Source organism: Copadichromis virginalis, linkage group LG7, assembly GCF_057382275.1.
Source record: "Copadichromis virginalis isolate Kocher_CV1m ecotype Utaka linkage group LG7, C_Virginalis_male_GT1.1, whole genome shotgun sequence".
Classification (NCBI taxonomy): Eukaryota; Metazoa; Chordata; class Actinopteri; order Cichliformes; family Cichlidae; genus Copadichromis; species Copadichromis virginalis.
This window is the reverse complement of record NC_140624.1, coordinates 30,754,361-30,781,560: the sequence shown is the minus strand read 5'-3', so window position 1 is coordinate 30,781,560 and position 27,200 is coordinate 30,754,361. Positions and strand designations below refer to the sequence as shown.

The 27,200-nt window shown below is 40.3% G+C and overlaps 2 protein-coding genes across 3 annotated transcripts; both read right to left on the bottom strand.

Annotated features, from left to right (window-relative positions):
• Positions 1-354: 354 nt before the first annotated feature.
• Positions 355-3,437, bottom strand: LOC146705337 (syncytin-A-like). 2 transcript variants are annotated; one of them, XM_085462990.1, is made up of 3 exons: positions 1,308-3,437; positions 1,168-1,272; positions 355-1,100 (listed from the first exon to the last, which is right to left on the bottom strand). In XM_085462990.1, the coding sequence occupies exon 1, from the start codon at positions 2,347-2,349 to the stop codon at positions 1,390-1,392; it is 960 nt and encodes a 319-aa protein (XP_085319116.1). In that variant the 5' UTR covers positions 2,350-3,437; the 3' UTR covers positions 355-1,100; positions 1,168-1,272; positions 1,308-1,389. The 2 variants fall into 2 exon arrangements, with proteins under 2 accessions (XP_085319116.1, XP_085319115.1); XM_085462989.1 differs by having other exon boundaries at positions 355-1,272.
• Positions 3,438-9,598: 6,161 nt separating this feature from the next.
• Positions 9,599-18,418, bottom strand: LOC146705336 (uncharacterized). The gene is made up of 11 exons (XM_085462988.1): positions 18,345-18,418; positions 16,807-17,014; positions 16,446-16,647; positions 15,477-15,645; positions 14,371-14,464; positions 14,238-14,279; positions 13,612-13,668; positions 11,201-11,328; positions 10,519-10,654; positions 10,309-10,379; positions 9,599-10,034 (listed from the first exon to the last, which is right to left on the bottom strand). Exons 2-11 carry the CDS (start codon positions 17,012-17,014, stop codon positions 9,804-9,806), a joined length of 1,338 nt encoding a protein of 445 aa, XP_085319114.1. The 5' UTR covers positions 18,345-18,418; the 3' UTR covers positions 9,599-9,803.
• Positions 18,419-27,200: the final 8,782 nt, after the last annotated feature.

Below are 27,200 nucleotides of genomic sequence, written 5' to 3'. Positions count from 1 at the left end.
CTGATCCATCGCTACTGCTATGTTGTAGTCCGTTACCTTTCTTCAAGTCTAGCTTCTGACACCATGTCTTGTTTCTTTATGTTGTTGTGGGTTCTCAAGAATGACACCATTACTTGAAGAGAAGGTATTTTATCGAGCTGTGGTTCACATGTAAACAAAGCTTAGCCATCACCGTCTGCCCCGAGGTATCGCTCTCTAGCTCTCTAGCTCCCCCTACAGTCTAGGAGTATTAACAACATAAAACATGATACTAGGCAAATAAGGATTTGCTGTTATCATCAGTGTTGGGAAGGTTACTTTTAAAATGTATTCCATTACAGAATACAGAGTACATGCCCCAAAATGTATTCTGTAACTGTTGGGGGAAAACTCTGTAAAAAACCCAGGAGAAATAAAGACACAATGAGACAAAGTTACTTTCTTTATCAAACGTGTACACGGGTGAGCTGCTAAGGACAACTCACACCATGCACAGTGGCTTGGTAATTTTTATAGGCACAGAGCACAGAGACAGTGAGAACAGGATAACAAATAATAAACAGATAAAACAAAACAACTCCATATATGGTGCTAGTCTCGTCAGCAGAGAGCTAGGGAAGATAAAACAATCTAAAACAATATGTCCCAGAAACAAGATGTGTTTGCTGGGAAAGTCTAAAAAGATAATTCTAAACTAATCTAACCATAGGCAAAGGGCAGATAAAAGGCATCATTGTACATTTAAAAGAAGGTAAAGAAACATAGAATCATTTTTCCTGTAACATTCCCTCCTGTTTTAACTTATTTTAAATGTATACAACAATTGTCTGTGAAGGTTATTTATTAAGTATCTTAAACAATTTTTTAATTTTCAAAATGTCAGCATAGCAGAAATGGAAGTCATTTGGTCTAAAGAATAAAACAAAAGAAAATAATAAAAAGAAAAACATAGTAAATGAAAATCATAGTAAATGAAATAACAAGTGGAATAAACAAGAAAAAATAATAAAACTAAAACTACAAAAATAAAGGATAAAAACCTTATATTTTAAAACGAAAACTACAAAAAATAAAAGGATGAAAACTAAAATGAAAACTTTGTATTTAAAAATGATGAAAACCTAATATGTAAAAAGAAAACTTCAAAAAATACAAGGATGAAAACCTTATATTTAAAATGATGCAAACCTTAAATTGAAAACTTTATATGTAAAATGATGAAAACTTCATATTTAAAATGAAAACTTCAAAAAATAAAAGGATGAGAACTTCAAAAAATAAAAGGATGAAAACCTTATGTTTAAAATGATGAAAACCTTATATTGTACCTGCATAAACTACTAATGTGTTAATCAGTGCATGATCACTTGACAAGTCATTTTTAATCACCACGTCATTCATTAGCAGTTATTACAAGTTCTCCTCTAACAGAATTGCAACGGGATGCTGTTCTTCTTGAGGCACGGCAACATAAGCAGTCATTGTAGTTGTTATCATCTGTGAAATCATTACTCTTAGGCATGGCAACACACACAACACTAATATGAGCAGTGCTATCATGATGAGACCTAGAAGGAAAAATGGCTTTGCTACAGCAGCCAGCCATGAACCGCTGAACAGCCAGTCCAGCCAGCTTTGTGCTGTAGCTGCTCCAGGTGTGTGGTCAGTGACATATTTTTGCAGAGCGGTCAAATTCTGCAAAGCTTCATAAATGTCTCCTCCAGTTTCGTATCCATCAGGGATAAAAGTGCAACATGTTTCCCCGATCAGCTTGCAAACTCCTCCTTGTGATGCTGTTAGCAGGTCTAGTGTCAGTCTGTTCTGCAGCACCATCGTTCTGATGGCCTGCTGTTCTCCTGCTAAGGCGGTTCCCAGGGTCTTAGTCAAGTTGATGTGTCGTAGCAGAGCATATCGGTTGATTTCCACGTGATCCCGCACCTCGGCAACTCCAATGCCGGGGATCAAGCTCTGTAAGAATTTCACTCCTCCTCCCCAGATGCGAAACTCTCCCGGCACTCCAGTGTCCACTGTAATGCCGAAAGAATTGGGGGAGGCGATGTCCACTTCACGTCTCTGCCGGCTGCTTGGGTGATGTGCAACACTTTGCATGAAGAAAACGTGATCTGATAATTCCACCAGGGCGCACAGACCTCCCCAACCTTCAGGGAGTGACAGATAAGCCTTGTTGCCACATAGGAAGTACCAGTCAGCCAAAACTCTGGTTCCTCTGCTGCTGGGTGCCGTCCGTGCACATCCTGTCTGGTACTGAGTCTTTGTTTGTAGTGGCATTCGGTAGCTGTAGTCGGAGCGACAGTTTAGGCCCATCAGCGTCGTGTTACTGGCACAGGTTTCGTTGAGTGAACAGTCCATACACTTCCTCTCGTTCCTCGGTGGGCAGAAAGTGTATATGTATTTGCATAGCAGTCAGTTTTATTATTCAAGTAAGCTGTAGTGTTCATAAACTGCCACCAGAAATTAGTGGCATAGCCATGGGGAAACTTGGTGTACTTTCCTTTGTCATACAGTGTCTGCCTTTTCTTCATATAGCGTGACTTATTGTCCCTCACGGAAGCAAAGGTGAGGAGCCCGGCCATGGTCAGGGCCGCTGCAGTTGTTAAGAGCCACCACCTCATGACGACGGGACACACCCTCCTGTCGCGAGTAGACCCCCCGGCCAGGAAAGCTGACCCCTCCACCGGGCGAGATCACAACAAGTGGGCAAGCCTGCCGTCAGCTGTGTTTAGATGGCTTCACTGACTCGCCTGCAGTGACTCTGATGGATCCAGGATGGTCGTTCTGCAATTTTGCAAGCTCCAGTTTTTCCTTTGGAGCACTTTGATCAGAACCCAGTCACCGGGCTGTGATCTGCAAGACACTTGATAGACATCATTACATTCTTCGTCATTTACAATCATCTCTTTATTTTCCTACAACTTAGACATACATTTTGCTACTGAAATTGTATCTGCCTTTTTCACTGGGTAGATTTCTGGCCACTTTGAGAATACATCTATAACCACTAGGGTGTATTTTTACCCTTGGCATTCATTTAGTTCAATAAAATCCATATGGATTGTGTGGTCTCAGGTTTCCCTGAGCATTACATTTTTGACACGTCATGCACGTTCTGACAAATTGTTTTGCTGAGGTTTCAAAATTTACAGTGTAGAATTTACAGTGTAGAAATGAGAGTTGACAATACTGGTCAGTCCCCCCGTTGACAAATGCGTACAGCCATGAGTCACTAATGCCGCCATTTTGTGGAGGAATTTTGGCAACACTAGCTTGCCATAACACATCATTAAGTCGTTTGTCAGAACTGCACCGTGTTTTAGCCATTTTGCCTGCTCTGCTGTGCTTGCTGCTTTTGTTCATTTTTCAACACATCCAGTGGAATCTGATGTGTGTTTACTGCCATCAATGTGATGTTTGTCTGTTGTGCCGCCTATTTTGCTGCTCTGTCAGCAAACTTGTTGCCTGTAGTAATGAAAGAGTCAGTAGGCGTTGTAAGAGGTTGGCATGGTGAACCGGTTTTCCAGTTGGTGTAATCATTCCTCTGTTATGCCAAATTTTTTGCAAAATGATGCACAGCAGAGAAAACATACTGGCTGTCTATATAAATGGTTATTTGTTTATCTTTGTGTATTTCACATGCGCAACAATCTCGTGTGAAGTGACCTTCCTCTCCACGGTTCTAGCAGGCGTTGTCTCTATGTTATCTGCTGTTTCTGCGTGGCTATCTGCGGCCTTGGTGTTTGTGACTTTGCCTCGCCTCTCTGTTCCTGATAGCCACCTGCGAATTAGTGTTTTAGTCTGTTGTCAACAGTCAGCCTTATTTTTAAGTTACAGAATGCTTCTCCCTTTTTTTGTTTTTTGTTTTTTTGTTTGGGAGAATAGATGCAACTCTACATTTTCACTTAAGGCAGTTTTAGATAATTTCTAGTTCTTCAAACAATGCATGGATCTCACACATTTCAAACTTTCAAGTTTGTGTTGTTTCCCATTTATACAAATATATATATTTAACTTTGCATTGCTCACAGCTCATAGCTCACAGCTCTAAACCTAGGCATTTTTCAATCATATGCCTAATCACTATGTGTCACTGTGATTCTCAAGTATGGTCACAAGTTCGTTTAAATTCGTTTCCAAAACCAACAAAATAATCAAAGAAAAACAAAAACATAAACGTGTCAGGACACAAAAGAAAAAGAAAAATGCTGCCACCCGAACAAGGCAGAAGTCTGCATATGTTGGCTTTTAATAGCATGCAGCTTGTAACATGGTAGACTAATGTGCCTGTGTTAATTCAGCTCCATATTATTGTGTGAAGTTGCACTGGGTTGGGAGTGGTTTTGTGTGTGTCACATTTTTGGTGAGCCAATGGCTGGAATGGGGTTGGACTAATTAGAGGCAGGTGTACTTGATTGCACTGATACACTGGTCTACTTATAGCCCACACTACAAACACTGCTGTGTTGTTTTGTCTCTCTGTGCAGGTATGTAATGTGATGAAATCAGATATGTTTGGGATGGATGGGTTTTGCCCTATGAATTTTATATTAAGTGTGTCGTTTTGTCTCTCTGTGCAGGCCAGGGCCTATTATATGCCACAGCCTAAAGGCAGCTGGGTTGCAGAGGCTTGAGTGACCACTGACTATATGCTTGCAGGGTGGTGGGTCTCCAAGGACAACTTCTAACCCTGTTAAAGGCAACATGTGGGGTGCAACTTGGCTGTGTGGCATAGCTGGCTCTGGCCTTGGGACTGTGTGTTTTTATACAAGTCATAAGTGGGACACTGGACTGTTTTATCTTTTATCTCTTGATATATTTTTCGTCAATAAATTATCTTTTAGAATTTTATTGACCGACATCTTTTTGCCCACGACTGAGACGGTTGGTCAGACCTACAGTCTTTCTTTGGGTGTGTTACAGCAGCTTCTGCTCTAAAAGAAACAAATAAATAAAAAGAAAAGAAAATGTGGAACATGCTCATCAGCTTAGCAGTGTCTACATATTTAATTCAGCTTCTCAATCCTGTAGTTTTAGCTGTTGTCTACAGGGTTTTGCTTATTGGTTGTTATTATAGGTGTGCTCTATATCTCAGCAATGTGTCATTCTAGGATGATAGGTTTCAAGCTGGTCAAGTGCCTCTATGCACTTCATTAGTTTAGTTATTCTCTGTATTGTCTTCATCTCACATGTCATTACACTGAGTTTCAGCAAACCTTAAGCTTGATGCAGACTACTGCTTAACAGTTATCCACCTTACATCATAACCGATTAAGGTGCCTCTTCATATTAATATTATGTCATTGTTAATATTATACCCTTTGTCTTATATAACAGCAATAGCATATTATAATATTTTATCAGTGTGTACCATTATACTACTCCTGAGCCAATTTGTTAGTTAGGATCATCTTATTCAGCAAACAGATAATTTAGAATTCATCCAATCTGCGGTCACATTTGTTCTCTCTGTTGCATGGCGGACCAGGCAGTTCTATTATAATATATTATTTATATTTTATTTTGTATCCATCAAGGGCTTCAGATGACCTGCAGAATCATCCTTTTCCCAGGGTGGAGACAGTTACCTTTTCACACACTGTCCTTGGCTGAACAATGACACAGCCTTAATATACCTTATTTATTTTATTAAAATATTTTCGTGTGAATTATTTGCTTTATATTCATTTTATACATGCTGGGCATGGTCATCATGCCAACTGTGTTTCATTGTTAATATCACTTTACAGGTTGTTATCCTTGCTATTATTAAATTCAAATACTCTAAAGATCATTTCTACTGTAATTTTCCCTTTGTTTATCTTTATTTCGTACTTTTTATATTTATATCTACTCAGTGGGGTCTGTTTTCAACCCTTTTAAACTACTTCAAACTACTGTGATCTCTAGTTTTCACCTAATAAGGGATTATTATGTTCTTCCTGATATGGGTGGTGCTGCAGATGCGGCTGCAGGAATGAGTGATGGTTTACTAAAAGGATTGTGGGAACTGCACAGTGTCTCGTCTTCTGGTTTTACTAAACTGGCAGTTGGATTCTGTTCTTCTGACTGTTTATATTTTGTTTTCTTAAATCTCTGTTTACAGACACTGTTTTTGTCCGGCGTCTGGACTTTTCTTTTCTCACCACTGCTCGTCAGCAGGAGTGAGTTTTAATTTCACTTGCTTGATTACCCATCTTATTTATGTATTTACTTATTTTTGTTTAAGTAATATATACACAATACAGCTGCTATCACCTTCGCTGGTATTAGAGACGAGAGTGGTTGCTCACACGCCCTTCTACTTTCGGACTATTTCCAAAAGCGGTGTGAACTTTACGAGACGGAACTCGACCGTTCTCTCAACTCACCAGCACGTCAGTGAATAGCAGTAAAAGAAAAACACAGTAGGAGCAGCTCAGTCTCTTATCGGACCGTGAAAAGTCAGCTTGCTCCGTTAATTAAAACAATGCACACACACATTCACATTCACACCTATTCGCGCGATCGGAACCCTTATCATAAGGGGAGCTGCCAGTCTTTCTGTAGACGAGCTACTTATTCCCTAGACCCTGTCTAGACCCAGCTGGGGGAGCTACCCAGAGCTCCAAACCTAACCCACAGAAGTGGGGAGCTTCCAGTCGACGAGCTCCAAGCTACCAGCCGACGAGCTACTTTAAACCCACAGAGGTGGGGAGCTTCCAGTCGCGACGAGCTACTTTCGCTATTTTAAATTCCCTGAATTTAAAGTACGCTTTTACGCAAGATTGTGTCAGTGTGTCTGTATCTACCTGGTCGGTGTCGCCGGGTCTGGTCCACCTCGATCGGGCCCCACCACCGTGGGTCGCTTTCTAAGACGTTGGCCAAGACCCGAATTTAACGCTCTTGGTCTTTTTCCACACACCTGGTGTGTGGGCTGTCGACAGGCAAACAACGTGGACTGGTCACGGAGATGGGACACGATGGAGGTGATCCGGCTGTCGAAGGACCAAGAAATGTTGGGGGAAAACTCTGTAAAAAACCCAGGAGAAATAAAGACACAATGAGACAAAGTTACTTTCTTTATCAAACGTGTACACGGGTGAGCTGCTAAGGACAACTCACACCATGCACAGTGGCTTGGTAATTTTTATAGGCACAGAGCACAGAGACAGTGAGAACAGGATAACAAATAATAAACAGATAAAACAAAACAACTCCATATATGGTGCTAGTCTCGTCAGCAGAGAGCTAGGGAAGATAAAACAATCTAAAACAATATGTCCCAGAAACAAGATGTGTTTGCTGGGAAAGTCTAAAAAGATAATTCTAAACTAATCTAACCATAGGCAAAGGGCAGACAAAAGGCATCATTGTACATTTAAAAGAAGGTAAAGAAACATAGAATCATTTTTCCTGTAACAGTAACGTATTCCGTTACTCAATGACATTAACGTATTCTGAATACTTTGGATTACTTAATATATTATCATGCTTTTTACAACAATGTGAATGTACTATTGCTGTGTGATTTATTACTATTACTGAAGGTCCGCGACTCCGAACTGTAGTAAAGGGACCTCTGACTAATACGGCGGGGTCCCTGTCGGCTCGTAGCCGAAAAATAGCTTTACTTTGTTGTGTGGGTCAACTTTTCTTGCGAGAGACAGAGAGAGGCGTTGAAAGGCTGCTCCAACGGAACTTATTGTTTTCGGAGGAAAACACGAACACGGTGTACAGTCGAGTCTTAATAGCTTACTTACAACTGGGCTCGTCAGGCACTCTTCTTGGCTGCAGTGGTTATTATTATATTTACATGCTTCCAGCTCCCGTTTTTCCTCGATGACAACTCGTACCTTTCCACTCCCCTTTTTCTCCCTCCTCGCGCTCACAGACCCATAACGTGTATGGCAGTCCATTCTCCCTGCAACACGGACTATACTGCCCATGATGCTACATTCTTTAGAGCTATGCTTGTAGCATTCTGCCTGTTAGCTTAGCACAACAACAACAGCAACGAAAAGCCGCTCTCTCACCCAGGAAACACACAGTCGCAGAGAGAGAGAGAGCGTCGCCCTGTAACCATGGCAACCGTAACGCTGCCGCCTGGAACAACAGAACGTAGCTGTCAAACAAAACCCAAACAGTCCTGACCCGCGACAAAATGAAACAGGAAAGTACCGCAGTGTAATCCATTTATTTCAACAAAGTAACTGTATTCTGAATACCACCTTTTTAAACGGTAACTGTAACGGAATACAGTTACTCATATTTTGTATTTTAAATACGTAACGGCGGTACATGTATTACGTTACTCCCCAACACTGATTATCATTACAACTGACTGTGGGCTGTCGTGGGATGGATGCGTGCGCGCATTCCACACACTTGCCTTTTTGTTACTGCTGCATGTCGCTGGGTCCAGCAGTCGAACAGGAGGAAAGGAAGACAGGTGACTTTAGTACACGTGCAGCCAGCGTGTATTATCACTTACTTGCCACTGAAAGGATTGCACTGTTTCGGACCACAAAGCTGGAGGTGAGGCATGTCATTCCTGGTGTTAAATAGCGGGCTCCTGTCCCGCTTTGGGGTCACGTGACCTGTACTATGTTGTTTGGGTTCTTCCTCTTTTAACCATCCTGTTTAAGTCGCCTGCAAGTAGTTGTATAAATATATATGATTAATATGGAAACTATTGTTGGTAATGAGCAGGGAGACATACTGTTTTGTGGGAAAGATGGATAGACATGATGCCTGGTGGGATACAACAGGGTGTAAAGGGAGTTGCCCAGGCCTACACAGTCAGTTTATTGGTGGTTACAGTGAGGGTAACGTGTGGCCTGGCTGTTAAAACGGCAGACTTATGAAGAACTCACTTCAGTCAGTTAGTCTCTAAGCAAACTATTTTATTTTCTTATTTTTTATTTATTGTATTTTTATTTATTGTAAATAGTTCTTTTGTATTAAATTCCACCTTCAGAACATCTTCTGACTATGCCTGCATTTTTCCCACTAGTGAGTGTTCTCATGGTGAACCCACAGAGGATTAAAGGATTCATCCTCCTGATAAACAGTTTAATGCTGTCAGGTTTAAATCTTTTAGACTCTCGTCATTTAATTGTTTCCCCATACATATACATAATTATTACACCACCTCTCTATTCTGACACATGCTGTTTCACAACTCACACTACTCATAACTCAGAAACACCTTCAGATTTTACATCAGTAATAACATACAACCTTTAACAAGATGAGATTTTTAAACTACATATACAAATGTACAAACTTTAATAGAAAAAAGGTTTTTTGTGAACACTGATTTTTTTAAATTACTTTCCTAATTATTTTTGAATTACAACCTTTCTCTGAATGTCAGTGTCATTACCTCGGCGCTGATCCTTATCTGCTGTCATTTATGTGTTTTTAGGGGTTCTTGTAAAAAAATTTTCTTAGATTTAAAGGCTCCACTCGCTCTTTTCAGTGAATCATAAAGCTTTAATTCAGAACAAGGAGAATAATAAATTCACATTCAGAATATTAAAACGTGGAGACAGAGATGGGGAACAAAGGAGGGAACAGGAACTATAAACAAAGACTGCAACAAAACCAATAAATGACAAGAATCATGAAGTAAATTATTATTATTATTATTGTTATTACAAATTAAAGTCATTTTGCTCCTGGGAAAGACAATAAAGGCAGAGAAACGCTGCAACACAAAAGCTGGAATCAACCCAGCTGTAGGTACTGATGTTACCTGCTTTGAAGCTGCACACAATATAAAATCAGCTGCTGTGAAAACAGGTTAACAAAGATCACAGCAGCTGACATTAAGGGTTTGTTGTGGGCTGCATCAGGCTGAGTCCCTGCACAGCGAGGCACAGAACCTCCAGCAGAACCTCTGGGGGCAGCTCGGGCCGGTCCCAGCCGTCACTCAACTCTTTCAGCTTCTGATCGTTCAAACAGATGAACTCGGCCGCCCAGCGGAGCTCCCCTCCCTCCTGCAGGGGGACGGGCAGGGACTCTGGCAGTGTGGCCCGACCGTCCTTCAGACCATCCACCTGGAGAAGCAGAGAGGGAGCTGTTGTCTGATCAGATTCAAACATGAGGAAGACTCCGCCCACAGGCTGCTGATAGTGGGCGGAGCTGCTGCTGATGTGCTGTTAAGTGTAACAGGGTCTGTAAAATCACTGTAAATGTTCACTTGCTTAATTCAGGAAGCCCAACCATGTTCTGCACATATTCTTACAGCAAGCACTTGTGTGGAATAAGGTGTGATGAGGCTTTTGAGAGGAGCATGTAGATGAATGTAGACGAATGAGTGAATGAACCCACCAGCTGGTTGAGGACTCTCAGAGTATCTGGACTGCAGCGGGTCAGAAGTGGTGGCACTTCATCTGGCAGAGCTGCACAAACATGAAGAAGAAAGACAAAGTTTGATGACGATGTGACGAGCTGAAACACTTTGCTTCAGATGTGTCAATAAAATTAAATCTACATGTTACTAAATGGAATAAATGTCTCAGAGCGGGTCAGCTGACTTACTGTCCAACGTGCTGACCAACAGATGAACGGCATCCTTCACAGCACTGGAGATGTTTGAGATATCAAGAAGGTCCATGAAGGAGGAGACAGCCTCAGACAGGACATGCTCAGAGGTTCCTTTAGTGCACTGGTCCAGCTGAGAGGAGCAGAGGATTATTATTATTATTATTGTTGTTGTTATTATAGTTGTTGTTGTTGGGTTGTAGTCATAGAAGTTGTAGTTTCAAACAGGTTTTAAGATTATTTTGTTTCAGTATCACTTTTTCCTCTGATAACTGATGTTTCCCTTTTTATTAATTTATTAACAGCGTTAATGATCAGCAGAACTGTTCGAGCACACATGGAAGACGGCAGGTGGGGTGGCGTTGGGTTACAAAGTGGCCTGCAGAAACTTTGGGCAGCTTGGTTGTGTCTCCCTGAACTACCTCTGTGCTTAGTTTAACATCATAAAGACCAGCCAGCAGGACTGATTTGGCTTCAGATAAAAAGAAGAAAAAACTGTTAAGATGACAAGGAAGTGTATTTTAAAATAAACTGAAATATCCAATACGTCTTTAAAAACCTGCAACACCGATGTTTATCTCAGTGTAAGCTGACCAGGCTGCAGTAACTGATGAAGATGGCAATGAGCCTTGAACCTTAGGAGAAGCACACACCAGACTCTGGTCAATATTCTTCTTACTGTCTGTTCCAGCAGAGAGAGAGTATCTCCGTCCTCAGCAAGCTCGCTGAGCTTCTTCAGCAGATCACGACGGGTCGACTCGGGAAGCTCTCCGAGCGGCAGCAGAAGATGATCCTTCGTCTCCAGTTCTGCAGCAAACACAGAAGCAGCACCAATCATACCATCAGTAAATGAAAGCAGCTTTTTATTGGAACCATAGAAACCAGTTTATTAAGCATCAGGTCTCAGTGTCAAATCCCAGCAGACATCAAATTATTTATTAAAACAAGTAAAACATAATCAGGTTTTATGTCTCATGTTTTCAGGTTTACTTAACACTTCTCTGAGTAAAACATGACTCATCACTCAAACACTTCATGCATGCGTATCTCACCAGACAAACCTGAATGACCTTCGATCAAAATAAATATTTATTTCAAGTTATTTATTGCAAACACAGATCAAAACAATTCCCATAATCTATTATGATTTCTCACATTACCATATTTAACGTATTTATACCTGATTGGTTAGTGAGTGGTTCCTGGATGACATGGTGCTGAGCAAAAAACCTCCAAGTGATTGTTTTGGTTCCTAGCAATGATTGTTCAAACAGATGACTTTGGGAGTCCCTGTTACTGCCCATAAAACTGTTTATGTTGCAGATGGCAGTTTTCCATACTATAGTTGGAATACTATAGTATTGGAATAGTTGGAATATACTATCTGTTTTTGCACTTCTCTCCATAATCCTCCTACATCCAATGGCAGAGATGTTAAAGACACATCAATGTGTCTGCACAACCTCAACCTAAAGCTACCAACCGAGCGACTTTTTTTCACCTCAGACAGGTGAATGTGCACAAATAAGGAGCGCTCTATTGTTAAATTATGTAGTTATACTGAACGACACAGGAAATCATTCCTGCCTGTGGCCATCTCCCTGTACAACGCATCCACTTAACACACTGTTTGCTGCTACAACTACACATGTTTCTTTTCCAAATATTTATTTATAAGTGACTTATGTATGTATGTATGTATATATATGTATATATTGTACTATTCTTAGTTAGCGTATTGTCTGTCTTGTCTTAATGTTGGTTTAAAATGGAGCACTGTAACAAAAAATAATTTCCCCCAGGGATCAATAAAGTATTCTGATTCTGATTCTGATTCTGATTCTGAAACATTTCTATTTTACTCTTACTTTACTTGTTTTTTTTTTTACATGTCCATCTCTAGGGATGGGTATCGAAAACCGGTTCTTGTTGAGAACCGGTTCCCACTGTTTCAATTCCTTGGAATCGTTTGCCATTTTTGCAAACGATTCCCTTATCGATTCCAGTCGCCCCGAATGACGTCACCACGTTGCGGAGCGTCATTTACCTGGCAGGAAACACGGCGCCTAAGCGGCTCAAACGCTCAAAAGTTTGATTATACTTTATGAGAACCGATGACAACAGGGCAACTTGCAAAGTAGATATTTCATTTAAGGGAGGAAACACTACGAATATGCAAAAGCATTTGCTCACAAAACACGCGATGACACGTGTTTTTAATTCCGCTCCGGACTCGTGACTCTCAACCCAGCAGCAGCAGTAACGTTGCACGTCCTCTCCCGTTAATGCGGCAGGTAAATAATCAACTAACAGTGCATATTATGTTAGCGCAATCTGCCTTATTACAAGACCTGCCATTACTGTACATGTAGGTGACCATGATGAGAGAGACAGACAGAGTCTGGCTGGCGCTCGCTGGCAGTTCTCGCTGCAGTCTATCGGTAGCGTCTCCTTTCAGGCCAGGATAGACGAATGTTACCGAGCAGTGACTAAGTTTGTGGTCAAAGGCTTGCACCCATTTGCCACAGCAGATGTCCCGATTTTCAGTAAGTGAATGTGTTTAAATGTAGGCAGGGACATTACTGGATATTCTTGTGTAATTGCTACAGAATAATTTATGTTATACTTTGTTATTGCTACAGAAGAATATTTATTTTATTATTTTACATTTACAATTTTTTTTTTCCTGGGGACCCTGTGACACCCCATTGAAGAGCCGTAGGCTGGATCTCTTAAGATCTCACTGTTGGGTTTGTAAGGCCATGTTACTCCTAAATTTCTATCTTGTTCAAAGAGAAGATATAAAACAAAGTTCTAAGCTAATCGACCTTAGTGTTCTGCTTTTTAAAAAAAAAAAAAAGAATCGATAAGAGAATCGATAAAGAATCGAATCGTTAAACAGAATCGAAAATGGAATCGGAATCGTTAAAATCTTATCAATACCCATCCCTATCCATCTCTGATATCATGACGATAAGGAGGAGAGTGACAGAATGAGCCGTTGTCATGTTTAAAATATTGTTAATGCTGATGCAGTGTTATTTAAAAAAATAAATCAATTCTAAAATTTTAAAAGTCACACACACACACCTTCTTTCACTTTGTGCAGCATCTCTTTGGAGTTGATGGCATCGTTGGCAAACAGACCTGGAAACAAACCTCAGAATGATTAAAGCCACAAAAGGAAAAACAGCACAGTGTCTGATAAATGTCTGCTACATCCTAGATGCATGAAGGAGCATTTCCGCAGGTCCTTCCTCCCTGCAGCTGTCAGACTGTACAATCAAAACTGCTCCCAACAACATCATAGATGTTTACATCTGCGCTGTAACTGCAATAATTTAATCAACCGATTCGCGCTACAACCTGGGTTTGCCATCTGTAGTTAATTTTATTTAATTTAATAACTGTACAGTACTCTGTTTATAGAAACCATTGTCCTTGATGTAAGTATGTAAGAACAAATTGTGTATGTTTCTGTTCTGTGTCCTGTGTACTGTTTGTTTGTATATGTGTCTTTCTGGTTGCTGTTACAACCAAATTTCCTCTTGTGGGACAATTAAAGGATTATTCTATTCTATTCTATTCTAAACTGTCAAACTTGATTTAATCATTCACGCCTCCCAAAAGTAAAGATCAAGGCAAACATGGAATCAAGACTAAATCTGACATTTATAAATGAAGAAGAAAAACCTTCAACAACAGAATCAACCTACCGAATAAACCTGTTTTATGAGTAAAGGGTTCACATGTGATTTCTAAGATGAGAAAAGAGACATTGTTACATTCAGTAACAGGAAAACACACTAAATCTACTCGGAAACATTAAACACAGTCATGTACTCTTACTCAGCTTCTCATCATCCATCTTTAGCTCCATGAGACCAAAACCAAAGGTGGAGTTTTCCGGCACAGTGAAGCTCGTCACCTCCTTCTTGCTGCCCTAAATACAAATAACACGGTATTGGATCTACTGAGAAATACTGAAACGTCGGTTTGTTCCTCAGACAGATCAGAAGAGTGCTAGAACAACGTCTTAATCATACAACATTAAATACATTAAAATCAGGATTGTGCAGAAACTGTTTGTTTCTGTGGTGAATACTTGTTGCCTTATACAGCATTTAGAAACAAAAAATAAGAACAATGGACTCTCTTGACCTGCTGCTGTTGTTGCGCTGCCATTAGCAGAGCCTCTGGACTATCATTAAAGCTCATAGAATCAGTGAGCTCATAATTATATTATCAGTGCACTATTAGCCTTTGACGGTGCCATGCACTCCAGCGCTCTGGTTGGTCTGCCTGGGTCCTGGTGCACTTCTCTATCAACCAGGTGCTGGGGCTTTGGCCCGCTGGTGTCTGCTGTAAACTTTATTGTCATATCTGCTACATATAGTACAGTATATAGCAGAGATGAGACAACGAGGCTCCAGTTCCATTTAGTGCAAAAGAACAACAATAAATACAGGAAGAGTAGGAAATAAATATACACTTTAAGACTAAGGACAGGGGAGTAAATATACACTTTGAGGTAAAAAGGGTCAATAATAGTCTAAAATGTACAATTTACAATTGAGATTTAAAGCAACCTTGAAGTGGTTTAAAATGACCAACGCAGCAGCTTTACAGTTTACAGTATGAGTGATGAGGTAACTGGTGATAATGAGGATGGACTGATTATCCAGTCTGCCATCAGGTCGGCTTGTTTTTGACATGTTGATGTTTCTGTTCACATTAGATTGTGTTGCTCATTAAAGAACTGACCGGGCTGGCTCAGTGTTCATAGATGAGCTGATTCTCTGTAGAGCCCATACAGAACTTTTCACTTTCTCTGATGGCTTGTTGTGGTTTCAGGTTAAATTAGTTTGGCTCTATTCCAATGTTCTACAGTACATATTTAATCACCTCATACCATCAAAGTTCAGCTTTCATAGATAAACGTCAGATTCACTCACCTTTATAAGAACATGCAGCATCTTCTGACAGGAGGCTGAGATGGACCCACTCTTGTTAGACTTTCGAATCATCTTGACAGGCCCGCTGTTGTAAACTTTCTGGTAAACAAAAGTCAGTTTGTCATTGTCCTTCAGTCCCAGTAACTCCATGTTTTCCTTCTTTATTTTCCTGGAAACAGAAAGCACCAAGAGAGGGAAACAGGTTAGGAACTGTTGGCAAAGGAGGATGCACATATAGTTAGATGGTATGTGGTGTTTTTAATTACAAGATAAACGTAAGTGAAAGTTAATCGTAATTTTACACATGCTGAGCTTATACGTACAGGAGTCACAGAGGGCTGTGGGAGCAACATACAAATAACTACGTGATGATAACCATGATGAATTATTGGAGAGAAGGTTGAACTAGTGACACGTTTAAGTATTTAGGTGTTTACCTGGACTGTCAGATACAGCAGGTTCATCATATGTGGATTTCTAACATCTCTGCTAAGTTCAGTTCCCAATTTCAAAATTTGACTGAAAGGGGTGAGAAGATAATTGGCACGCTCCCCGAGCTTGCCCTCCAGTATTTCAAGAGTCAGTGATAAAGAAGAGTCTGAAAATCTCTGAGGATATCAATCATATCCTTTATAAAGAGTATGAGTCAATGCCCACAGGAAAAAAAACCCAAAACCCTGAGTTAATTGGGTACAAATTTTCTTTAGGTGATGATGAAATTGTATGTGTGTTACCTGATATTACATGTTACCTATTATATCTCGTGTTTGTCCAAGAGAAATGTCACCCAAGATAATAAAGGCTAATCTAATCTAATCTAATCTAATCTAATCTAATCTAATCTAATCTTATCTGATAACCCTTTTAAATTGCCCCCCGCTGGACAAAAGAAAGAATGCAGGCCTGGAAGTTATTTCCATGTTTACAGAAAGTCTGCTGCTGAACTCGAGCAGAGAGACGGACACTTACCTGCCACTGAACTTGTTCCTCAGTTTTTTAACGTCGGCTTTCTTTTTTATAATGCTCACAGGTTGTTCCAGTCCATCCACGGTATCACCAGTTGCCTCAACTTTGGCTTTACCCACAATATCATCTCCCCCACCAATTTCTCCACTCCCCTTTGTCTCCATAGTAGTCGTGAAATCCTTCACCAAGACCTCCTCCTTATAATCTGGAAGGAGCATCACATAAGTATGTTGGGTGTGTCTGAGTGGACATGTTTAGATGTCTTTGTGGTGACAGAAAATTGGAATGCTATTATACTTGTGGGGACCAAGTGTGTGTGTGTGTATTTGTGTGTGTGTTTGTGTGTGTGTGTGTGGTTACACACCTTTACATGTGTCTTCTTCCTCCTCAAGCTCGGCCAGCTCAGACAGGCTGAACTCCATGGGCTTGTACTTTGGTACGGGCCAGAATCTTCCCTCACTGACTTTGACCAGAGTCAGCAGATCCATCTTGTTATTTAAGTTGTTATTAGAGATGAGTTCTGCATCGGCTCCCACATTCTTAAGAACCGTGCTGGTTTCAGTTTGATACATCTGTGGACACAGAAGTCACAGAGCAGCTAAAAACAACTGGCAGTATTTCTACTACTTTCGTGTCACTTTACTTCCAGCTGGTCTCACTCCTGTACTGGACCACTTCATTTTTCAGTGTGTAGAGCTGATGTTGTGATTTTTTTTTTAACTGAAACCATGACGTCTTCCCATCATGCCTCCTCACCTGCACTTTGATACAAGCCCCTAATATATTAAAATATTAATGAATATTAATTATTAGTATTGCATCAGTTAGTGCACATTTAAAAACACTCTGGGAATGAGTTTACCCCTCTTTATGAGTTCTGTGATGGATTTTGGAGTTGATCCCTCTATTTGTTGACTTTTCACTGTGGCGGCGGGCATGAATCGCATGTTTGAGCTTTTTGAAGAAGACTTCGTCGTCTTCTAGCTTTTATGTTTTGCCTCTACAAACATCCTGACTGCTCGGCGATGTGTAAAAGCTCACTTTAAGTGATCCGTCATCATTGGCGGAGAAACTCTCTGTAGGTGAACTGCAGACTGGTCATACCAACTGTAACCTGTCTGTTCTTGATTTTTATATCAATAACTTTTTATAATTAATCTAAAATTTACATTTTTAACCAAAAATATTTTGGAACAGGAATGGATTCATCAGTTTTTCCAAAAGTTGCATGACCTTTGTTTCTGTTCACTGCATCAGTAATGCAGATTACTACCAACAAACAAGATATTATGTGTTATAGATGCATGCCTCTATACTGATTTAGCATATAGTAAGTACATAGTTGTAGGGCTGGGCAACAAAAAAAATAAAATGATTTATTTAATCCTTTCTGCAATAAATCAGTTCAATATCATCTTTAATGTTTCCATATCATGCACAGAAAATGCTGTTCGCATGTTTAAAGGATGACAACATGCTGATGAGAAAGATCACTTAGAGATCATTTAAAGTCTGAGAGGGAAAAAAGTAGCCATATGAACCATACACTGTAACCAAGAAGCATCAAATATACACGAAATGCTGTTTCATTAGTTTTAAAAATATCAGATGTTAAATCAGGTAACAACCACAAACAAGGCTTTGTGACAAGCTTCATCAGTATTTTAAGCACATTTCAGTTTGATTGTCAGTTTATATAAACATTTTTATTATGATCCCATTTATTACCCAGCCCTGCATATGCATTTGAAGTCATATCATTGAGCAAACAACATTAAATTAAAATCTTTAAAAACTTTTGTAACTATTTAAATTTGAGCTCTGTTCAATCTTTGCTTTTATGGGTTAATTATGAATGAATGAATTAATCTGAAATGTTAAGGTTAAACCGTCGGGTCTTACCTTAGTCACTCGAAAAACTGTAGTTAAAGTGCTTTAACTAGTCGCAGTGGTTTGTTGAGTTGAAATGTTTTCCTTTTGCTCTGCAATCTGTAATATGCAGCAGCCAAACCACAACTGATGGTATCAGATCAAAGAACACCCAACGCCAAAATAGACTTCACTGGAAAATCCTTGTTCCTGCTTGACTGGCACTAAGTCACACTTTGAGTAATGCAGTAAGGTCTTTAAAACATTTCCAAACCGTGAGCAAGTTATTCTGTTCATCTCATTTTTGAGATTTTCTTTTCTTTTCTGCATGTTGCAAACATTTATTTCTAAAATACTCTGGATGATGTACAAAATGTAAGTTACACAAATGAATGATCACTTTAAAAATGCATTTAAAAGAAAATATATGACATGCAGAAACTTTTTTTTTTTAAGTTTTCATTTTAAATTAGCAACATGTTACAACAAGACTGTGAAAGTCGTGTAATACTTGGAGGGGCAGGTGTTTGGGACTTCTTCCAACTAGTGAGGTTAATTAGACACTTAAGATACAAAAAGTTGTTTCAGAACTAAAGAGAACATGTTTATGGTTCTGTTACGAAAAACGTGGACAAATAATTCAACAATTTGAGAAGAATTTGAGAAGAATTTGAATTATTTGGATTTGTTTGTTTATGGGTCAAAATCTCTCGAAAAGGTTCAAAGGATCGAGAGAAATGCCTGCACACAGGGACCGGGCTGCACAGCTTGGATGTTGGTGATGTTCAGGTCCTCAGAGATGATTCTGTGGTGAAATATCTGCGTGAGATCATAAAACTCTGAAGACCATCAGCAGGGACTACAGCTCATCCGTGCATCCACACGTGAAGTTCAAACTCCACCACATAAAGAACATAAAGAACAAATAGAGCAAACACGTCTGTCTTCTCTGAGCCTGAGCTCATCTATGATGGATGTAGGCTTAGGGGTAACCTCTCCTCTCTTCTGACCAATTAGAGTCCCAGACTCTGCTGGAAATCATGGATGCTGGATCCTACAGGCTGAAGAGGAGCAAGACCATCCAATCAGTGCAAAGTCAGCATCCCTAAAGGTATTTGGGGGGCATTAGTGCACATGGCAGGGCAACCTGCACATGTGCAAATGCCACAATAATACAGATTTAGGAACGACATGTACTGACCCTCAGGTGTCGTTTTCAGGGACAGTCTTGGTTTCAGCGAGATGATGTTCCTATATTCCACAAGCAGTTCAGACCAATGTTCCCTCTAAGCTGCACGCATGCGCAATCGCGCACTGTTGGCACGGTCTGTGCGCACAGAAAATCTGCGTTGCACACACACAAAAAAAAAACTAACCTGAATTGAAATTAAAATAAATACGTTAACAATTCATTCTTATCTGCAGTGTGAGTCAGTGAGTGACCGGTGACTGGCTGCTCCAGCCAAAGATACGATTCACATTCGTATATACGCAGCTAATCAACGTTGTTGACAGGCTATGACAGCATCCTTATGTGCCGACACCGGTGTTTTAGCTAGCAAAGCGGCTGATGAGGAGTGAAGCCACGTTAATGACAACATGTACCAACTATTGGAGATGTGAGCAGGACAGACGGAACAATTGACGGAAAAAGTGTGGACTTTATAGAGATTGAAAATGTGATGTCATTCAGGGGTAAAACCGCAAAGGATACTGGGAACGAGTGGCAAGCGGTACTAGCGCACACAGGCTTTGTCGTGTAATTAATATATTCTTAGTGCTTATTTTCTGATTATATTGTTTTATGTACTTTAATAATGAAGGTTTGTAAAGCAAGGCCACTTTTGACTCATAAACTAAGTGCTCAGCCAGACTGAAAAACAGGAAGTTAGTGTAGAGCTATACAAGCATATTAATAAATGCAGGAAGCCAGACAGAAAAGAGGAACTTGTACCATATAAGGAGTTGTTTGTATCGAAATTGTGTGATGTGTAAAGTACCAAAATAACACCTATATGTGAGACATTCTTAGCTTCTAATATTAGAGATCCTGCCACTGGCGTTGGGCTGTGCAGGGCTTTCTCTCTTCCGGAAGATGATTGAATAAAGAATTATAAATGTTTTGACCACTCTGAGTCGGGTTTTCTCTGTTCTATCATGGGGATCAAAGAATCGGGTTTTAATAGCTTTCACATGAAAACAGTCACACAGCGATAAAAAGAAACACAAAAAATCCCATTGGTCGAAAAATGTACCATGTCGACCAATTAAAAAAATGATATGGCAACATGGCATCTAGTTGTTTAGGAAAGGGGGAAGTTTTAGGAGTGAAGGCGGTGTTTTGAGATGTGAGAGATTTGCGACGTTTAGCGTGTTTGGAGTCTAAAGTTAGTGTGTTGTCTTGTGTAGTTAGTGTGTAGTGTAGTCAATAGTTTTGTTGTGTGTGTCAGAACAATGAGGCAACTACTGAATGTTACAGGTGTTACAGGAGTGATACATCTCCTGCTGTCAGGCTTTTGATGTTCTTCTTTATCTCATAGTGGACAAAAATGATTTTTTGGAGTGGCACAAATAATTTCTGTGGCATCAAATTTGATGCAGAACAGCTGATTGTTCTGTAAATAGTTTGAAATGTTTATTTAAAAAACCGCTTTGGCTGCGTTTTTAGATAAATAGCTGAAAAAACTTAGTTGTTTGCAAAACTCAGTTACTTTTTTATAGAAGTAACTATATAATTAATTGCCCAACACTGGTCATTATATACTGTATTCTGCACACAGAGAGTTACAGGACTCTCTCCCAGACCACAGACTCATAATACAAGTTACAATATTTTTACTTCCAATAGTGTTAACATACTACACAGACCATGAACATGACTTTTTAAAATTTTCATTGTAAGTGGGCTAAAGCACTTAATTAAAAGTAGTCTACCATAACTGTAAATGCTGTAATTTGATTATTTTAATAAACCATGTAACATGGATTCGATGCTGGTGTGACCACAGTGCACACATCTGCTGTTGCTCACAGTGGTCCAAGGGATCGCTCAGGGAGTTTGTGTGTTTGCTCAGTCACATGAAAAATTAGAGGGAACATTGGTTCAGACCATCACACACTGAAAATATGTGGCTAGCAGCTAGGGTCCTCACACACATTTACAGGGAGTTAAAATCTGAGCTGGTAAAGCTCAGTGGTTATTTTCCATTTGAGTACTTTAAAAATAAAATCTGTAAGAAGTTTATTAGCAGGCCAAGCAATGACATCATTACCTTGACACAATCAGCGAGTTCTCTAAATCAATATCTGAGTCTGTTTTGCTCACTTAGTCTAAATGCATATGAACAACATTTTTCCCAGCATGCGAACTGAGTCTGTCTGGACTGAAGCCAGTTCGCCTCTTCATTGACACTTCCATGGAAGCATCACGGCAGCACGGTGAAACAAAGCTGAGGAGTTGCTGGGCAGGTTTTATGTGTCTTTAAAAGACAATATTCCTCATGCGATTGGCTGACTGACTGCGGTAGGCACACTGTTGGATTTGTGTCGGGTGATCATCGAACAGATGTGGGTGGAGGAAACACTGAGTGCTCACACAAGCACTCAGTGTTTGTCTGTTTTTAAAGCTGAAACTGTCAGACTTACCACGAAGAACATAGTCTGTTATAGTAACCATAGTCTTTGTTGCTGGGCAAGTAGCCAATCAAAGGTTATCTAATAATACTTATAATTGGTTATGAAAACATTTGGTCAAATTTTGTGTACATTAAGCACTTACGCACAATCAGAAGCGATGATGAAGGTAAAAAATGAAGAATTACCGGCTGATGAGATTACATAAATAAATCGTTCTGTGGAATCAACATGAAAAGATTTTATCAAGTAAAGTGGAAGACAGATTTGTTTGTAGATAGACAGCCACAAATAATTCTCAATTTCAACGTATTGCTTTTACACTTTTACAAATAATCCCCAAAATGAAAAAGGATACAAATAACATACAGGAGAAGAGTCAGTGCACTTATTTTGTAGCCTCCGTTTAATTCATATTAAAAACTGGCTAAATGCAGATAATGAATGAGTCCACACATGAAATTTACTGAAATATGAAATTTATTAGCACGGTTGCCTCACAGCAAGAAGGTCCTTTCTGTGTGGAGTTTGCATGTTCTCTCTGTGTCTGTGTGGGTTCTTTCCAGCTACTCCGGCTTCCTCCCACAGTTCACAGACATTCAGTTAGTGGGATTAGGCCAACTGGTTACTCTAAATTGCCCAAAGGTGTGAATATGCGTGTGTATGGTTAACTGTCTGTCACAAAACGGATGTGTGCAGGCAGGAGAAGGACCCAAAAGCAAACTCTGCAGAACAGGAACTTGACTCAAAAATTCAGCTTTATTTGCTGAACTGAAGAAAAAGTGATACAAAACAACACAAACTAAACTTGGAAAAACTAATGCACAGGGAGACACAGGGAAATTACACACAGCTATGAGGGAGGACAAAACACTGAACACAGGAAGACTGAGGACTGAAATACACACATGAGGTGATATGGAGAAGTGGCAACATGTGGGGGAACAGCTGAAACAAATGAACATAACGATGTCACAGGGGAAGTGTAAAACTAAACACAATGAACATAGGAACACAGGACCTCTTTCAAAATAAAACAGGAAACATAATAAAACGCAGACATGACAACATGAACTTGACAACAAAAGACATGAAGACATGAAACACATAAAGGACAAGGGAGACTTAACACAGGGGTTGAAAACACAAGGGGAAACTAATAAATAAGTGAACTTAAACATAAACATCAAAATAAACTAAAACCCAACACGCTGGGTCAAAAGATCCAGGATCGTGACACTGTCTCTCTGTGTTAGCCCTGCAACAGGCTGCTAATCTGTCCTGGGTGTACCCCACCTCTCAACCCATGGTAGGTTTAATTATTATAGCATAATTTATATCTCATAGAAAACTGACAGCCCTAAGTGAGGATTTTAGGAAAATAAAGATGTCAAAATTCACAAATCGAGGAAGAAATAAATCCTTTGAGTTTAGTTTTACCACAGAAAATGATTAAACTGATTATATTCAAAATAGTATATTTAAGCATTTATTTAATTGTATTATTACTGAATAATCCTAGAAACTTTAGAAAAATCATTAATATAGATGAGGAATAACAAGGATCCAGGAATGGAATCTTGTGCAACTCCACAGAATAATCTGACTTTGCCGAAACAGCTCAAAACACATAAAAACTGACCTCTGTTGAACTTGAACTTTAACCATTTCTACATAATAATGCAATAATATATTTGAGTGACTTCTCCAATAAAATATGATGATCATCAACAGCTTTAGAGAGATCTGTGAACATACTAACGATATATTTTTAAGTGCAGAGACAACTGTGTTAGTCAGGTGACGCAGAACATGGACTGATGTTTAGAGAAACCAAAAACTGGTGTTCGTAAAGAACAGAATTAGAATGTTAATTTAAAAAATTATAATAACCTTTTATAATATTTTTAGAAACCATGTCAAAATATAAATCTGTCTATATTTATTAAAACAGTGAGGCTCATCTGCATTGAATGGAGGAATAACTTGAGTAAGTCATCAGACCTGTTTTCAAAGGCAAAGTGAAAATGTGAAAATCTTTGAGTAAACTTTGAGTAAACATTAAGAAAACAAAAGCACTGTGTGTAATGCCAAGAAATACTTGTTTTACAAAATGTTTTACATTTTTCAGGCACCCATGTAGTTCCTGAAAACTCCAGAAACCTGATTTAAAAACAAACCCTCTCTCATTAAACAAGGGTTCACCTGATGGGTAGCTGGATTATAAAAAGAAAACCATGTAATTAAATACGGATCACCAACCCTGTTATAAAAGGGTAATTAGTTCACACGAGCCTCGTACGTCCTTTGGGCTGAATAGAATAGTTCAAATAATTTGATCAGCTAATGTAAAGACAGTGGCTGCAGGCGTCACAGACCGTGATGGAAGTCAGCACATAAGCTGCATGAATGCATTAAAAGTGCAGCTACAGGGAGTGCAGAATTATTAGGCAAGTTGTATTTTTGAGGAATAATTTTATTATTGAACAACAACCATGTTCTCAATGAACCCAAAAAACTCATTAATATCAAAGCTGAATGTTTTTGGAAGTAGTTTTTAGTTTGTTTTTAGTTTTAGCTATTTTAGGGGGATATCTGTGTGTGCAGGTGACTATTACTGTGCATAATTATTAGGCAACTTAACAAAAAACAAATATATACCCATTTCAATTATTTATTTTTACCAGTGAAAACCAATATAACATCTCCACATTCACAAATATACATTTCTGACATTCAAAAACAAAACAAAAACAAATCAGCGACCAATATAGCCACCTTTCTTTGCAAGGACACTCAAAAGCCTGCCATCCATGGATTCTGTCAGTGTTTTGATCTGTTCACCATCAACATTGCGTGCAGCAGCAACCACAGCCTCCCAGACACTGTTCAGAGAGGTGTACTGTTTTCCCTCCTTGTAAATCTCACATTTGATGATGGACCACAGGTTCTCAATGGGGTTCAGATCAGGTGAACAAGGAGGCCATGTCATTAGTTTTTCTTCTTTTATATCCTTTCTTGCCAGCCACGCTGTGGAGTACTTGGACGCGTGTGATGGAGCATTGTCCTGCATGAAAATCATGTTTTTCTTGAAGGATGCAGACTTCTTCCTGTACCACTGCTTGAAGAAGGTGTCTTCCAGAAACTGGCAGTAGGACTGGGAGTTGAGCTTGACTCCATCCTCAACCCGAAAAGGCCCCACAAGCTCATCTTTGATGATACCAGCCCAAACCAGTACTCCACCTCCACCTTGCTGGCGTCTGAGTCGGACTGGAGCTCTCTGCCCTTTACCAATCCAGCCACGGGCCCATCCATCTGGCCCATCAAGACTCACTCTCATTTCATCAGTCCATAAAACCTTAGAAAAACCAGTCTTGAGATATTTCTTGGTCCAGTCTTGACGTTTCAGCTTGTTTGTCTTGTTCAGTGGTGGTCGTCTTTCAGCCTTTCTTACCTTGGCCATGTCTCTGAGTATTGCACACCTTGTGCTTTTGGGCACTCCAGTGACAACCCGTTCTCACTCCCAAAGCGTAACATTTTACGCTAGGTGACAAATCGTCACCATATTACGTTTTCGGCTACCCACCACGTTCCTAAATGACGACCTCGGAAAAAGAGGAAATATGAGAACCGTCTGGACTGAACCTACACATGTTCACTCTTTTTCTTCAAATCGCTTAGAAACACGCTATTTAACATCATTAAAGTCCTGGTTAAGGTCAGGAATAAGGTTATGGTCAGGGCTAGGGATAAGGTTAGGTTTAGGGCTGGAATACAGGGCTGGAACGTCTACTACCGCGGGAGCGTCATTGCACTGGATTCCAGCAATAACCCGCCGCGTACCATAAGAACGCCGAAGGTCTCCTTTCGCGTTCCTCAGGAACGCCGCGGGACGTGACAAAACGTCGACATGTTACGCCTCGGGAGTGAGAACGCTCTGCCAGTGATGTTGCAGCTCTGAAATATGGCCAAACTGGTGGCAAGTGGCATCTTGGCAGCTGCACGCTTGACTTTTCTCAGTTCATGGGCAGTTATTTTGTGCCTTGGTTTTTCCACACGCTTCTTGCGACCCTGTTGACTATTTTGAATGAAACGCTTGATTGTTCGATGATCACGCTTCAGAAGCTTTGCAATTTTGAGACCGTTGCATCCCTCTGCAAGATATCTCACTATTTTTGACTTTTCTGAGCCTGTCAAGTCCTTCTTTTGACCCATTTTGCCAAAGGAAAGGACGTTGCCTAATAATTATGCACACCTGATATAGGGTGTTGATGTCATTAGACCACACCCCTTCTCATTACAGAGATGCACATCACCTAATATGCTTAATTGGTAGTAGGCTTTCGAGCCTATACAGCTTGGATTAAGACAACACGCATGAAGAGGATGATGTGGACAAAATACTCATTTGCCTAATAACAAGACTTTAGACCATGTGTATTCCAACCTGGCTGGAGCCTACAAAGCCACACCCCTCCCCCACATTGGACAATCGGACCATCTCTCCCTGTTCCTCACACCACGGTATTCACCACTCATCCAACGTGTGAAACCTGCTGTGAGGACAATTAAAGTGTGGCCAGAGGGGACAGACGCAGTGCTCCAGGACAGATTTAAAAACACAGACTGGAATATGTTCACCCACACAGACCTGGACCAGTACGCCTCATCTGTACTGGATTACATCTCCAAAACCACAGACAGTGTCACCACCCAGAAACGGATCACCATGTACCCCAACCAGAAGCCTTGGATGAACCGGGATGTTCGTCTCCTCCTGAAGGCCCGCAACACTGCCTTTAGGTCAGGAGATGCACACGCCTACAGTACAGCCAGGGCTAATCTAAAGAAGGGCATCAAAAAAGCCAAACACCATTACAAAAAGAAGGTAGAAGAACACTTCTCCAACTCCAACCCCCGACGCATGTGGCAAGGACTCCAGACCATCACAGACTACAGGACCACCAAACCCTCCCCCGCATCCTCTGATGTCTCCTTCCTCAACGAGCTCAACAACTTTTATGCTCGTTTTGAGCGAGGGAACCCCACAACCACAACCAAAGCAGACATGACGCCAGACCACCAACCTATGACTCTCTCCCCCACCGATGTAGGAGCGGTGCTGAGCAGGATCAATGTCCACAAGGCTGCAGGCCCTGATGGCATCCCCGGGCGTGTTCTCAGAGCGTGTTCTGGGGAGCTTGCAGGAGTGCTCACAGACATATTCAATCTGTCCTTGGCCCACGCTGTGGTACC